Source organism: Spinacia oleracea, chromosome 2, assembly GCF_020520425.1.
Source record: "Spinacia oleracea cultivar Varoflay chromosome 2, BTI_SOV_V1, whole genome shotgun sequence".
Taxonomy (NCBI): domain Eukaryota; kingdom Viridiplantae; phylum Streptophyta; class Magnoliopsida; order Caryophyllales; family Amaranthaceae; genus Spinacia; species Spinacia oleracea.
In genome coordinates, this window is record NC_079488.1 from 32154556 (window position 1) to 32170220 (window position 15665).

The 15665-nt window shown below is 33.4% G+C and overlaps 1 protein-coding gene across 2 annotated transcripts; it reads left to right on the forward strand.

Annotated features, from left to right (window-relative positions):
• The first annotated feature begins 1521 nt into the window (after positions 1 to 1521).
• Positions 1522 to 10134, forward strand: LOC110795414 (isocitrate lyase). 2 transcript variants are annotated; one of them, XM_022000426.2, is made up of 6 exons: positions 1522 to 1809; positions 4294 to 4662; positions 7334 to 7817; positions 8519 to 8983; positions 9144 to 9274; positions 9887 to 10134. In XM_022000426.2, exons 1-5 carry the CDS (start codon positions 1780 to 1782, stop codon positions 9227 to 9229), a joined length of 1434 nt encoding a protein of 477 aa, XP_021856118.1. In that variant the 5' UTR covers positions 1522 to 1779; the 3' UTR covers positions 9230 to 9274; positions 9887 to 10134. The 2 variants fall into 2 exon arrangements, with proteins under 2 accessions (XP_021856118.1, XP_021856116.1); XM_022000424.2 differs by having other exon boundaries at positions 1525 to 1809; positions 8519 to 9274.
• The last annotated feature ends 5531 nt before the right edge of the window (positions 10135 to 15665 follow it).

The following is a 15665-nucleotide window of genomic DNA, read 5'->3' on the forward strand; positions in this document are numbered from 1 at the left end:
TAAATATAACGTAAAGCCTTAAAATATGGTGAGAAAAAAGAAAAGAAAAAGGAAGATGAGAACATTGAGAAGGTAGTGACGATGGACAATTGTGGATGAAAAGATGACAAGTATACGCAAAATGGTTAAATAAAGCCAATAATGTCATTCCCATAATAATTCCAATATATGGCACAACTTTCAGTTATCGTTACACGTAATAAGATAAACCCTTTACACTTTTTTTAAATAATAAAAAAATAAAAGAGTTTAATAAAATTGGGTTTTCTTAATTGCATAGGATAACTTGATAAGAGAAAGGAGTGGGAGATCCATTTTAGTTCAATTTGAACCTCGTTTGATTCTTATCTTTGTCAAATTCATGATTGAGTATATGATTATAATCGGTACAGAGTTGAGGTGATTAAAATTCGGACTGGGCTGAGTTGGGTTTTAAAACAAAATTATGCCCAAATCTATAATTTGGTGCAGATTTTTTGGGGCTGGGATCAGATTTTTGTCTAAAAACGCATATGTTATGCTAACCAACCCACATTTTTTCTGGTCTGGCTGGATCGGGCTTGCAGACCAGGCTATAGATGATTAGGTCTAGAAACTAGAACTATAGAGAGACCTAAACGCGGGGTAATATTATATAAAAGAAGTTTGATTTAAGTTAGCTGTCATTCTCATTCACTCATCTTGTTAAAATTTTACTGTTTAAACTAGTTAACCTCCACAACTTATACTAATTAATATCGTGATTTACATTTAGACACTCCCCTCCGTCCCAGATTAGTTATTACACTTTCCTTTTTCGTCCGTCCCAGATTAGTTGTTACACTTCTAAATTAGGAATGACCCTACAATTATTATATTGTCTCTCCTCCCACTAAATTCTTTTTTGTCCCCACGCCCTCCCTCATTCAATTAAAAAAATACTCCACTAACTCCTATCACATCTACTTTTTTAATAAAATAACAATGGAAAAATTGATATTATCGGTCCCAACTATGGCCGATTTACTTTAAAAGGTCCCAACTTTTGATTATGTCAGGGTGGTCCCAACTATAGAGAGTGTTTTCCAAAAATGGTCCCTTAGTTAAAATTAAGTGCTAAATAACTTAATTAACACTCATATCTCTCGTGCAATAATCATATTTTTTAATTAAATGAAGTAAATGGAACAGTATGATATGCTTAAATCAACTTAATTAATAGTTTAATAAACCAAAGGACCATTCTTGGAAAACACACCTTAAAGTTGAGACCACTCTAGAATAATCAAAAGTTGGGACCTTTAAAAGTTAAATGGCCATAGTTGGAACTGTCAATATCAATTTTTCCAATAACAATTGATAACCAAACAACCACTTATCACCTAAAACTTTATGCAAATGTAAGTGTAACAACTAATTTGGGACGGAGGGAGTAATAGCCTTTTGCTGGAAATTGGCAACAAATTATATAGATTTACAATGTGTAATATAAATATATAATGCAATCAAAAGAAGTTAGAGTATCTGTTTATGTTGTGATATGGTACCACGCACCCTAGTAATTCATTCAATATAGGTTCATTGGTATTTTGTTGTCATCCGCAAGGATGTATCATATATTTCGTGTCAACCATGCTGTCAAATGATGGAGTGATCGTCTTCTTCTATAAATTAGGCATGTAAGAAGAGAACCCATTACATTGCCATCCAAATTATTCATCATATTCTTCATATCCTAAACTCTATCTCCTATTCTCCTCCCTTCCATTTTTACTTATTTTTTAAGTCCAGCAGCTAGCAATGGCTTCAACTCTCACAGTGTCTTCAATGGTAAACATCCACAATTCTTTAGTAATTTTCAATTTTCTTCATTTTCACTAGAAGTTGATCTTAATTAGTGTTTATAAAATAGCAAACCAAGTGTGACTTTTTGAGTAAGTCGTTGATCATAAATCACCCGTCGTTACTAATGAGGTCTTAGTATAGTGGTTAATACTGAAGATTTGTGTACAATTAATATATCTAAGTTCAAATCTCCCTCCCCTATTTATAATCTATATTGTGATTGTGGCTCATTAGCAGCAAAAACAAAAACAAATCACATATTTGCTATTTTAAATTTTATTGTCAACTTTTATACAACGGGATTATTGTCGTTTTATTGCTTATTTAAAGGGCAAATAAGTAAAGGGTAAATTATTTTTTACCACCTAAAAAAATTAAAAAATTATTTTTTACCATCTAAAAAAATAAAAATTGTCTCAATTCCTTTATGTTCTTCCCATTTGGGAAATGGTGTGGAAATTAAGAAAATGAAATCTTGTAATGATTGGTTGTAAGAGTAATGATTGAATGTAAGAGAAAGTAATAAAGTAGTAAAAGAAAGTACTAAAGAAATGAAAGAAAGAGAAGATATTTTTAATAAAGTAATAAAAAATTATAAAAGTGGAGTTGGGTGGGTGAATAGGAAAATGTGAATGAATTAAATAAGGGATGGTGGAGAATTTTATGGTAAAAAGGTATGTCCAAAAAAGGAAATGGGAAAAACATATAGGAACGCCCGAAATAGAAACGAGAAGAATAAAAAGGAATGGAGGGAGTACCACCTAAAAATAAAATAAAAAGTAAGTTTTACCACCTAATAAACGGAAATATGGACGGAAACGTTATGTGATCTCATTTCAACGACTATATTTTTATTTCCTTTTTTCTCCCACGATTTTCATGTATATAAGTTACGATTTTCCCATACTTTCCATTAATTCACATAATTTTTTCATCTATTTTGTAGTTAAGAGGTGGTAAAAGACAATTTTTTTTTTAGGTGGTGAATTTTTTTTAACTCCGTATTTTTTAGGCGGTAAAAAACAATTTGTCAATTTTTGAGGTAGTAAAAAACAATTTAACCATAAGTAAATGTGCAAAAGAAATAGTCTTAGATTGTACTCCCTCCGTATTTATTTAAGGGATACACTTGGTCGGGCAGAGGTATTAATAAGAAGAGTTGAATGAATAAAATAATAAAACAAGTGGGGTTGGATAGATATTTTACTCCCTCTGTATTTATTTAAGTGATATATTTGCCTTTTCTGGCCGTATTTATTTAAGAGATACACTTGCCATTTTTAGTAATTTATCAACTCCACCATCTAATTAAATAATATATCTACAACCCACCCCCACCCCATCTCCTAAAATGACATGGTCCCCACTTGTTTTATTTATTAAAATATCTACCCAATCCCACTTGTTTTATTACTTTATTTCATTCATTTCTTCTTCTTAATACCCGTGCCCGACCAAATGTATCTTTTAAATAAATATGGAGGGAGTAATAAGTAAACAAGTGAGGACCATGTCATTTTAGGATAAATTGTTTTTTATTACCTATAAAAATCGAAAAATTGTTTTTTACTAGCTAAAAAATTAAAACTTGTATTTTACTACCTAAAAATAAATTAAAACTTATTTTTTACCACCTAAAAGCGAAAAAATAGATGAAATCTCTACATAATTCAATTTCCCTTCAATTTTTTACACTCTATGTGTGATTTTATTTAACTCTTTCACCATTCTCTATTTACTTTCATTAAATTTTGTCAATTTTGTGAGTTAATGGTGGTGAAAAATTATGTAAATTCATGGAACATAAGGAAGTTGGGTAAGAGAAGAGAGTTAAATACATGAAATTGTAGAAGAATAGAACATATAAGAAATATTACCGTTATTTTGGCCCACTAAATAACATTTTTATATATTTTTCCAATTTCCAGATGGTAAAAAACAAGTTTTAAATTTCTTTTTGGTGGTCAAATAGTAGTTTTATTTTTTAGGTGGTAAAAATAAATTTTCGATTTTTTTAGGTGTTAACAATTTATCCTTACTTTTACAAAGAAAAAAATATTCTAAAAATACTACTCACTCTGTCACTTAATACTCGCAGCGTTTTAACTTTTTACACTTCTCATATAATTCATTTTGATCCTATTTTATTTCTATTATATGAAAACAAATGTTATTATATAATATATTGTTGGTTTCATCTTAATATATATTTTCAAAATATTAAGTTTTTATAATATATAGTTTATTGGTGGTCAAAGTTATGCATTAACAAACGTATCCAGTCAAAACAGTGCGAGTATTAAAGGATTGAGGGATATAAATGAAGAAAAAAAATTGGTCAAAGATAAATCCAGATGTTGTTCAATTTCGATCTATTACACTTTTCACTACACTATTCGTTCTTCAATGTAGCAAAATTTTCCAAATTTGATGAACATTTTGAAGTGATACTTTATGTGATGTATATAGATAATGGAGGAAGAAGTTCAATTCGAAGCAGAGGTAGCAGAGGTGCAATCATGGTGGAACACAGAGCGGTTCAAGCTAACACATCGCCCGTACACGGCACGAGACATCGTCTCCCTTCGCGGCACCTTGAGGCAGAGCTACCCCTCGAATGTCTTAGCCAAGAAGCTGTGGCGCACCCTTAAGAGCCACCAAGCCAAGGGTACTGCTTCTAGAACCTTTGGTGCATTGGACCCTGTACAAGTCACTATGATGGCAAAACACCTCGACACGATTTACGTGTCGGGGTGGCAGTGCTCCTCCACTCATACTTCCACCAACGAGCCCGGTCCCGACCTCGCTGACTACCCCTACGACACTGTCCCTAACAAGGTAGTGTTAGATATAGTCTTCGTTTGAAAATGTGGGAAGAAATATAATATGAAGTATGCTGATTATGCTTAAATATGTTTGAATATACGTTTGTGCTTCATATATATATATATTGAATATATGTGCCTAAGTTATCAGCTCAAGTTGGGTTGGGCTTGGTGTGCTAATATTGGGTTGATACTTAATAATATGGTTATATATTATTAATTAAGACTAGCATTTTGCACTTGTACAGGACACATGCACGGTTTAATCTAATCTAATATATATAAAGGGAAGTTTTTTGGAGAGCATTCGTAGCGCCATGTAGGATTTCCACGTCACCAAATAAAATTATAAAGATTAAAAAGATTAACAAAATGATAAGTCAATGTAAATTTAATCTAAATAAATAAAAAAAAACCAATGTGAATTTAATCTAAATAAAAAAATTAAAAAAAAAGGAGTTTGCTATAGTCCATATCCAATTATATTGTCCTATATATAAAACTCATTACGAAAACTTACGTACTAGGTATTACTTAGGCTGTGGTTTAGGGCCTTAGGCGTACAATTGATATCATCTAACGAATATAAGTTTGTAATATATATCAAACAGGTATCATTTATTTGCTATATGATATCCTCCATTAAACTATTGATATCCTATATTCGAATTACGATATCATGTGGTCATATATTTACATGATGTCCTATGTTGTTTAAATGATATCTTTATTCTAGTACATGATGTCCTCTTTTACAATATGGTATAAAGAGTACGTTCAACCCTCAGCTCCCTTGCTTTCCTCCTCCTTCAAGGGATTTCAAACATACATTACCCAAACGATGACGCCTTTGAAAGATGTATTGTCAATTTTCCACTTCTTCGGGAATTAAGTATTCATGATTATGTTGAAGATAAACTGCTGTGTGTAGTTACCAATGCACCTAAGCTCAAGTACTAAAAATTTATCACATTATAAAGATTGAAGTATAATGTTTGCCGTTACTAGATCACTAACCGAGCATTCGTGGATGAAATTCAAAGAATATTAATAATACTTCTTGTTAGATAATGCCTTGAATCGGTGAAACCCCTTACTGCAACGCCCCAGCACGGGAACTAGGGTTATCTATTTTAGGCCTATTTTCTGGGTTTTTCCGCATCTGTCTAGAGAGTACTATATAAACACTTTAGGTCATAACCTAGTCGTATTTTGTAATCTGTACTCCTCAAGACCAATAAAACTTTCCTCCCTCTGCCTGTGGACGTAGCTACACATTGTTAGTGAACCACGTTAAATCTCTGCGTTCTTTAATTACGTTATTTAATCTTTCTTTGCATATATCCATTATAACACTTCTAAATGCAAATTTGTTAAAAGCAGTACATTAAAATACAGGTAAAAGTTCATATCATATACGGAGTATGGAGTATATATTTTCATCAAAGTTTTTTCTTATGTAGAGTAATTTTTTTATTTATCTTTGGTATTACAATTAGGCCATTGAGGGATATCATAGACGGAGTATAAGAGCTTTTATAAACTTATACTCCTGTATAAAGTATAAATCATTGTATTTTAACTATTGGTTTTTACCGTGCATCGCACGGGCCTCATACTAGATAATAATACAATTAGCTTTAATCTTTTATGGTTATTAATTAAATTTTTTAATAGGATATTATCAATTGACATTTATCTAAATTTTTTTAATAGGATATTATCAAATAATTTTCCTATTTAATAATGCAAAAGATTAATTTTGATACATTTTTTCATATTTCTCACAAGAAAAATAATCTCACATGTTCATGAGAATGAATGAATTTGTTGTATTCCGCTCATATGATTAGGAATCATGCAGTAAATTGACTTTGAATGCCATCAACAATATAGTGGGGGCCAGAGGCGGACCTACGTACTTCTAGAGGAGTCCAAAGGGACCCCCATTATTTTTGAAAAAAACTGTAAAATTGATATTGGGGGTAATTAATTACTATTGAAATAGTTAAGTTATGTATGATTAACTTACATATATGACAACGAAATGTACTTGAAGCATAATGGTTGCTTGAATGCTATGTTACCCATGTGACCAGGATTCGGATCCTTTTAAGTAAAGTTTATTATGATTATTTTTCATTTTTTTTGTCTTTTACTTTGTCCCTTTCGTTGATCATCTAAATTCTTTATGTTTGTTTTTCATCGTTTTTTTTTTCTAGAATGTTTCATGATTTTGCTTTTACAAAAACACAAGGAAATAGTAATGTTATTTTTTCTTCAAAAATATTTTGTATTTTTCTTAAGATATACTTCTAGTGGTAATTATTGTAATAAAGTAAATCTCATTTTAAGTATATGAAAAACTCGTTTTTCATTTTAAATTAAAATCGTGCCAAGTTATTGTTTGCAATTATTACTAGGTGTTGAGTTTTATTGCTATGAAAATCCAAAATTAAAGTTCATAAATCCTCCACATATTTTATTATGGTGTTTTTAATATTTCGAGTACTTATCTTTTAACTTTAACCCTCTATAAAGAGTAAATATGAAAAATTAGAAAGCAAATCATAAATTTTTTTTGGACCCCTATTTATAAATTTCTGGGTCCGCCCCTGGTGAGGGCTAATATTACCTAAGAACAAAGGTTAATTAATTCTAATGTAATTTATGTATTATAACAGGTGGAACAACTCTTCTTTGCACAACTATATCATGATCGAAAACAAAGGGAGGCCCGAATGAGCATGTCTCGCGAGGAGAGGGCTAAGACGCCGTATGTGGATTACCTTAAGCCTATTATAGCTGATGGGGATACTGGCTTTGGTGGTGCTAGTGCTACTGTTAAGATGTGCAAGCTTTTCGTGGAGCGTGGTGCTGCCGGTGTTCATATAGAGGATCAATCTTCGGTGACAAAGAAGTGTGGTCATATGGCTGGTAAGGTTTTGGTGCCTGTTAGTGAGCAGATTAATAGGCTTGTGGCTGCTAGGCTTCAGTTTGATGTGATGGGGGCTGAGACCGTTTTGGTGGCTAGGACTGATGCTGTTGCGGCTAACCTCATACAGTCTAATGTTGACACTCGTGACCACCAATTCATCTTAGGGGCTACCAACCCGGCTCTTCGTGGCAAGGGCCTTGCTACTATTCTCTTCTCAGCCACCAATTCAGGTAATTAGCAAAAGGTGACTCTTTACAATATACTTCTTACTACTTTCATTTTATAATTATCTTTACGGTTATTATTCGCATATATATTCAAATAAAAGAGTAGGAGTTTGTAAAAAGGTGGGTGAATATAATAAAATATGGATAAAATAAGATAAAGGTGTAAGAATGTGTGTAAGTGTAGGAAAAAAAGAATAAATTAATAAAAAGTTGTAAATGTTGTGGGGTAAGGAGAAAATGGTAATTTTTCATGTCAAAAAGTAGTATAACAATGTAAAGACAATTCTAAAAAACAGACTAAAATAGAGAGTTTAAATATCATTTTGAAACGGAGGTAGTAATTATCAAAAGATTTTGCACGCATAAAGTGTACAATAAACTATTGTACATCTAGATAAATTTTATCCATTTTTTTGTAACTTTTATTATGTTTTTATTAACTTTTATATTATTGAGGAAAAAAATTAATGAATAAGCATTTTTAAAGCGTTAAAAGAGTGTCTTTATAAATTATTAGTGATTATGATGTAATACATTGATTTTTATTTAAATAAAATATATTACTACTAAATAAAATAGATTACTCTTACATATAACAGGGTAACTTTTAAACATTGTGAATTAACTTTTACTCTGATATACTATATTTATTGTACACCACCTTATAAGAATTTGTATATAACCAACTGAATTCGGTTCTGCAGGTAAGGCAGGTCCTGAGCTGCAAGCACTGGAAGACGAGTGGCTTGCAAAAGCCCAGCTCAAGACTTTCTCCGAATGTGTAAGTGATGCAATAATCAAGGGGCTAAATGGAGTGGGGGAGGTGGAGAAGACTAGGCGACTTAACGAGTGGATGAACCACTCGAGCTTCGATAAGTGTTTGTCAAATGAAGAAGCCAAAGAGGTTGCATCAAAGTTAGGTCTCCAAAACCTGTTTTGGGATTGGGATTTGCCAAGGACTAGGGAAGGGTTCTACAGGTTTAAGGGGTCTGTTGATGCTGCCATTTTACGTGGATGGGCTTTCGCTCCTCACACGGATTTAATCTGGATGGAGACCTCGAGTCCTGATCTTGTGGAGTGTACTGAATTCGCAAATGGAATGAAGTCGACGCAGCCAGAAATGATGTTAGCGTACAACCTCTCGCCTTCGTTCAATTGGGATGCGTCTGGTATGAATGATCAACAAATGATGGATTTTATTCCTAAGATTGCTAAGCTTGGGTTTTGCTGGCAGTTCATTACTCTTGCTGGTTTTCATGCTGATGCTTTAGTCGTTGACACTTTTGCTAAAGATTATGCTAAGAGGGGTATGCTTGCCTATGTTGAAAGGATTCAAAGGGAGGAAAGAAACCATGGAGTTGATACTCTCGCGCACCAGAAGTGGTCGGGTGCCAATTACTATGATCGTGTGTTAAGGACTGTTCAGGGTGGTATCACCTCAACGGCGGCCATGGGAAAAGGCACAACACTCTCTCTCTCTCCCTACTCTACTCTACTCTTCGTTTTAATTTTGACATTTAACCAAATAACTTTGAACTCGAGTGATCAGTTTGCAAATTTAGTGGTAGTCATTTCTCGAGTTCAAGGTTACATTGGAGGATGTCAAATTAAATAAGTTTGATTCTTTGAAAAATGCCAAACATTGGAGGACATGGTTATAAAGATGGTTGTGGGGGAGGGTCGGGATTTGGGCCGAGCCCACAACAATGAACCTAAATGAGCCCGACTGATACCAAGCCGACTACTAATGGGTCGGGCCGAAAATTTCAAAGTGGGCCACAAGCCCATGTGTCCTCGTGCAGGGTCGGGCCAAACCGTCGTGGTTAAGCCTAATTTTTTTAAATTTAGTGTGCTTTTTTGTTTCGAGGTCTGGTCGTATTGTGGCTTGTCATGTTTTTTCCAAAAAAAGTTGTGGCCTAGGCTCGTCCTATGACTTCGTGCCCATGTCAAACCGTATTTTTTCACGCAGGAAAGGCCATCTTTACATGGTTACTCTACTTAATTTCTGTAAATTTTACAATTAGTGAGTTGACAATTAGTTTTGTTCTCATTGCCGATGTTGGAAATGGCAGGGGCTACCGAGGAGCAATTCAAGGAGACGTGGACTAGGCCAGGAGCAACTTCAGATATGGGTAATGGGGATGTAGTGCTTGCTAGGCCAAGAATGTAAGCCAAGGGGTGCAGCAGGAAAAATATCTTTAATTTCCAATGTTTGGTGTTACTTTGTATGTTTAAAATGTAAACTGGAAACAAAACCCATGTGTCATCATTATTTTTGTTTACGCTGAAGCCAATGACACGATGAGTCAATGAATTTGAAGTCCTGTGTCACGAAAGAGCATAACATATTAATGTTACCAAGTATTTGGAAAACACAACAATTGGCCTATCCGTAGGCGTTTCCTGAACACCGTGATTTGTTCGAACATGATATAATGTATAAGTAACATTTTTTACTAGAGAATTCGTATGGAAGTTCCTCTCTCAATTACGTCAAAATTAGATTCTATCTTAACTCTGTTTTTTTTTTTGGCTCGGAAGACTGACACTGGATGACATTGGTCATTGGGTCAAGAGGGGAACAATTCATTTGCCTCGGGGTTTAGGTGGTCTTGGAATTAGGAGTTCTTCTTGTTTGAATAAAGCTCTTTTAATGAGACAGGTTTAACGGTTGATTAACAACAAACAATTAATCTATGCTACCCGGAGTTGTTGCACACAAATTCAAATGCCGCTTAAAACAAGAATACCAATAATTCTTAGTGGTCAATGCTTTTCTTAGGGTATGCGTATGTGTAGAGGCTAGCAACAAAATTCTTAAGGAGTGTGTCTGGAAAGTGGGGAATGGGAAGTCAATAATGGCTGAAAGAGATAAATGGGTCAACGGTGATGTACCTATATATCTCCAGTTCTAATGTGACCTTAAGACAAGCTAAAGATTGGAAGGTGCATCATTTTATCCTTTCATTGGGTGTCGGGTGGAAATGAGAGATTAATTCTTGCTACGAATTCGAAGATGCGAAAAGAATTGTAGGCATGGAACTCCATCTACCAAAATGGAAGATTTTCTATACTGGAAGTTCCAAAAATCTGGGAAATTCACAGTCAAAATTGTTTACGCTATGCTGTTAGCAGATGACATGGAACAAAACATGAGCGATCCTGCTTGTGGTTTCTATAAGATTTTATGATCACCTTCGTGTAATTATAACGTGAGGCTATCTATTTGTAATCTCTATTCTATAAAGGAAGAGCTGGGGGAATTTTAGTAATCACATTTTTAGTGTCCCCCTATTTAAAAGACTAAACTACCCTTCACACTTTTACAGTTTCATTTAACTCAAAATCTGATTATTTATTTATTTAAAATCTAATTAGTTACTGATTTAAAATGCTGAATAATTATTCATTTTAAAAACTAAAAACTTATTAAATAAGGAAAATTCATTTTTAAAATTTATTCAGAGTTACGGAATCCATTGACTCGACGTTATGAGTTATCAAAAAAGGGAAAAAAAATATCTTGCGGTTATTTAGTCAATTAACCCCACCAATCAAGTAATTCGTCAATTAACCCCACCAATCAATTCATTCAGTCAATTAACTCCACCAATCAATCAATTAACCCCACCAATCAGTTACTTAACCCCACCAATTATCTACTGATTCAGTCCATTAACCCTACCGATCATATAATTCATCAATTAACCCCATCAATCAATTCATTCAGTCAATTAACGCCATAACCAATCAATTAACTCCACCAATTATCTACTAATTCGGTCAATTAATCCCACCAATCAATAAATTAATCCCACCAATCATATAATTCGTCACTTCCATTTTCGTCACTCTGGTCTCTATATATACGGAGTACTAATGTAAGAATAGAGATGATATATATTCTTGCACACATCGCGTGCATATAGAGATGGCAATGGATATAGACCCTATCCAGATCCTGTGGATCCAGATCCATCTTACAGGATCTGGATCTTCAAAATTTGGACCCTGCGGATCTGGATCTTATTTTTGAGACCCAGATCCGGTCCAGGTCCTACTCATGGATCTATTTTAAAATAAAATTTTATTTTTAATAAAAAATATGTATAAAATAATATGAGTTTGATTTTTTTTTTTTTCATAATTTTGATATTTATTTTCTTTATTCCGTTAGAATATGTAACGCCCCGACCTCTAATTCAAGTATTAAAGCATACTTAGCAGCGGAATCATCCTAATTCGGTCGGGACATTACTGCTGTAACTCCCTCTTAGGAATTACAAGGCAACCATTCTAATAAGTACTCCAAAACTCCATAATCCTTTTAATTTCTTAATCAAAGTACATAACTTAATCAAGAGTCATACTTAAACTTGTTACAACTTAACATTAACTTAAGTGAACATTGCTATAGGGAAATCCTCGCCACTACTCGTTTCTGTGGTCCCCAGCAGTACCTAAAACAGAAAACAAAACGGTGAGGCGAAGACTCAATAACGAGTTACCCTAGGATCATAACATCATTTCAATTCATTTTATTTAATAAACAGGGATAAAATATAGTAAAATATTTAATAAAACATCACTTCAGAAACATAATTTCAGAAACGTCATTTCAGAAACATCATTTCAGGAACATCATTTTAGGAACATCATTTCTTTAACCTTTTTCCTTTTAACAATATTATTCTGGTCGTCATGACTTTACAAGAAAACATGGTAGGACGTCTCCTACGAACAGGGGAAGCCAGTGCTTCATAACAGGGGGAGCCTGGGCTCCATAACAGGGGAAGCCAATGCTTCTTATCAGGGGGAACTTTGGTTCCATATCAGGAGAAGCCAGTGCTTCTTATCAGTGGGAAACCTTGGTTCCATATCAGGGGAAGCCAGTGCTTCTTATCAGGGGGAGCCTGGGCTCCATATCAGGGGAACTTGACCAGTTCTTACACTTTCATTTATCATGTTTACGTTTCTTTTAATGGAACATTAATCAGGAAAATCTCATTCATTCAAGATATTTCAATAAAACCATTAAATCTCGTTATTTCATAAAATCATTCTTTCAGGAATAATAATTCATTAAATCAATACTTTTCATAAATTTGCATCATCATAAAACAATTCAATCAAATCATACTTGTAATCCCGCAAATCATAAAACATCATTATAAAACATCAATCGTTCATAACATCATTCGTACATAAATACATTTCAAAGGGATTGCGGGTACTAGCAATAACCGTTACCTCAACCGTGATTTTATACTTCCCGTTTGAAGGATCATTCTTCCTGAGCTCCGAGTCCAATTTCTTTCAAAATATTAAATTATTGAATTGGTATCAAAACGATAAATAATCTAAAATTGATATTTTATAAATATTAAGTTTATAAATTATGAATTTATAAATGATGATTTTAAATAAAAATATAATTTCATAATTAAATAAAAATATTATTAATCGACATTTTAATCCAAAATATTTATTTATATTTCATAAATCGGTTTTCGTAAAAATATTATTAAAATTCTATTTTGTTAAGTAAAGCTAGTAATTAGTAAAATCGATTTTCAATAATTAAACCTGAAAAATGATAACAATTTTATTAGTAAATAATTATATCATAAAAATTATTAAAACATAAATATTGCTAAATTGAAAATATGAAGTTAAAAATTCAATTTCGACATTTAATAAAAATATTATTACATAATTTAATGAAAATATTATTAATCGACATTTTAATCCAAAATATTTATTTATATTTCATAAATCGGTTTTCGTAAAAATATTATTAAAATTCTATTTTGTTAAGTAAAGCTAGTAATTAGTAAAATCGATTTTCAATAGTTAAACCTGAAAAATGATAACAATTTTATTAGTAAATAATTATATCATAAAAATTATTAAAACATAAATATTGCTAAATTGAAAATATGAAGTTAAAAATTCAATTTCGACTCACCAAAAAGCCCAAGTAGTTAGATTTTTGGCCCAATTTAATTATGGGTTTAAGGAACAAAACCAAAGTTTCAAAATGAAACTGGCTTGGTTTTCTAGAAAGGAAAGCACGAACAGGGACGGGAAGAGAGGAGGAAAGATAAAAGGAAGGGAGGAGGGAGCTGGCCGGGTTCGGGTCCTGGGTGGCGCAGCAGCACCAGAGCCGCGCCATGAGGCGCCGATGATGGTGGTTATGCAGCGACGACACAAGTAGGAAAGGGGAGGGAGGAGCTGGGCGCGGGTGAGGAAGGAAGGCAGGGGCGATGCGAGTGAGGAGGAGTGAAAGGCGAGGGGTGTGAGGGTGGTGATCGGCTGAAGGTGGCCGAAACCTGGGTAGCACGGCGGCGCAGAAATCGTCGGTAAGGCGACGATGGGGGTGGTTTTCACGGCGGCTAAATCAACGAAGGAGAGGGGAAAGGGGCGAGCAGAGGAGAAGAAACAGGGGAGTTTGAGGGGCGGTTTTCGGGTCGGTTCTGGAAAGAGATGGAGGCGGTGATGGGTTTGTGAGTTGCTGCAGGTGGCTGGGAATGATGGTGGCAGTAGGTGGTGGTGGTGATAAACGGTGGTGGTGAGTGTTGATGGTTCGAATCAGAGAAGAGAAAAGAGGAGGAAATATTGAAATTGGTTTTGGTTTTCCATGTTAGAATTCCCATTCTGAAATGTTGAATTTGTAAGTAGGAAGAGTGATGAACAAGGAGATGTCCTTGGTTTCCAAGGCATGCATTTGGACTGATTTCAAGGGAAAGGAAGAAAGGAAGGAAAAGTGCTCCTTCTTGCTTTGTACGTGGAGAGCAAGGAGAAGAAGTGAAATGGAATCTTGCTCTTCAAGGGCATTTTTGTAATTTCACAATATTAGGCCAAAATTCAGAAAATTGATTTCTATTTTTAGGAAATTAATTGGAATAGAAATGTTTAATTAAAACTAAGTTTCGAAATAATCTTTTATAAAAATATCGTTAATGAAACATAAATTTAGTTATCGAATAAAATAAGAACGTTTTCGAAATTATCAAAAATCCAAAAATAATTAAGATTTAAAAAGGTCGTTAAGCTCGTAAATATAAAAATTAAATTATAAAATCCGAAAAGTAAATCGTGTAACAAGTCTTAAAATTTCAAGAGAAATAAAACTTCGTTAATTAAAATAAAGTTCGAAATTAGGATTTAAAACGATTTTAAGCTAAATAAAAATAATTAAGAATAATTAATCGAGTTTTAAAAATTTGGGGTATTACAGAATATATTTTGCATCATAGGGTGAATGCATAGTTTTAACTTATTTATTTTGTAAAAATTAGCATAAAAATAATATTTTTTGATAGAAAAAAAATTACATGCGGATCCAAATCTTACCCGCGGATCCGTTGGATCCAGCGGATCTGGATCTGGATTCAAAATTTTTGGACCCACGGATCCGGATCTGGATCCATGTGTTGAAAACGGATCTGGATCTGGATCTGGATCCAGTTGGATACGGTCCAAATCCTACCCATTGCCATCTCTTCGTGCATATAAGGCTAGTTTATTAATACCTCGGGATAACTAAGTGATACAATAATTACCCAAATATTTTTACAGAGGAAGTGCCTCCTTCCTCATGCATATCATAGCAAAACACATATAGGAAAAAGACAAAAACAAAAACAAAATTAAATGGTACTTTTTAAAAAGAAATAGTACTTTCTTAAAAAGAAATACTTTCTCCGATTTTTAATACTCGCAACGTTTGTGTATTTTACACTATTCACATATTCTATTTTGACTAATGTTGGTGATTTATACGTAAGATAAAACATAATCATGTAGGATCTTGTTAGATTCTTCTCAATTTATATTTTCAAAATATCA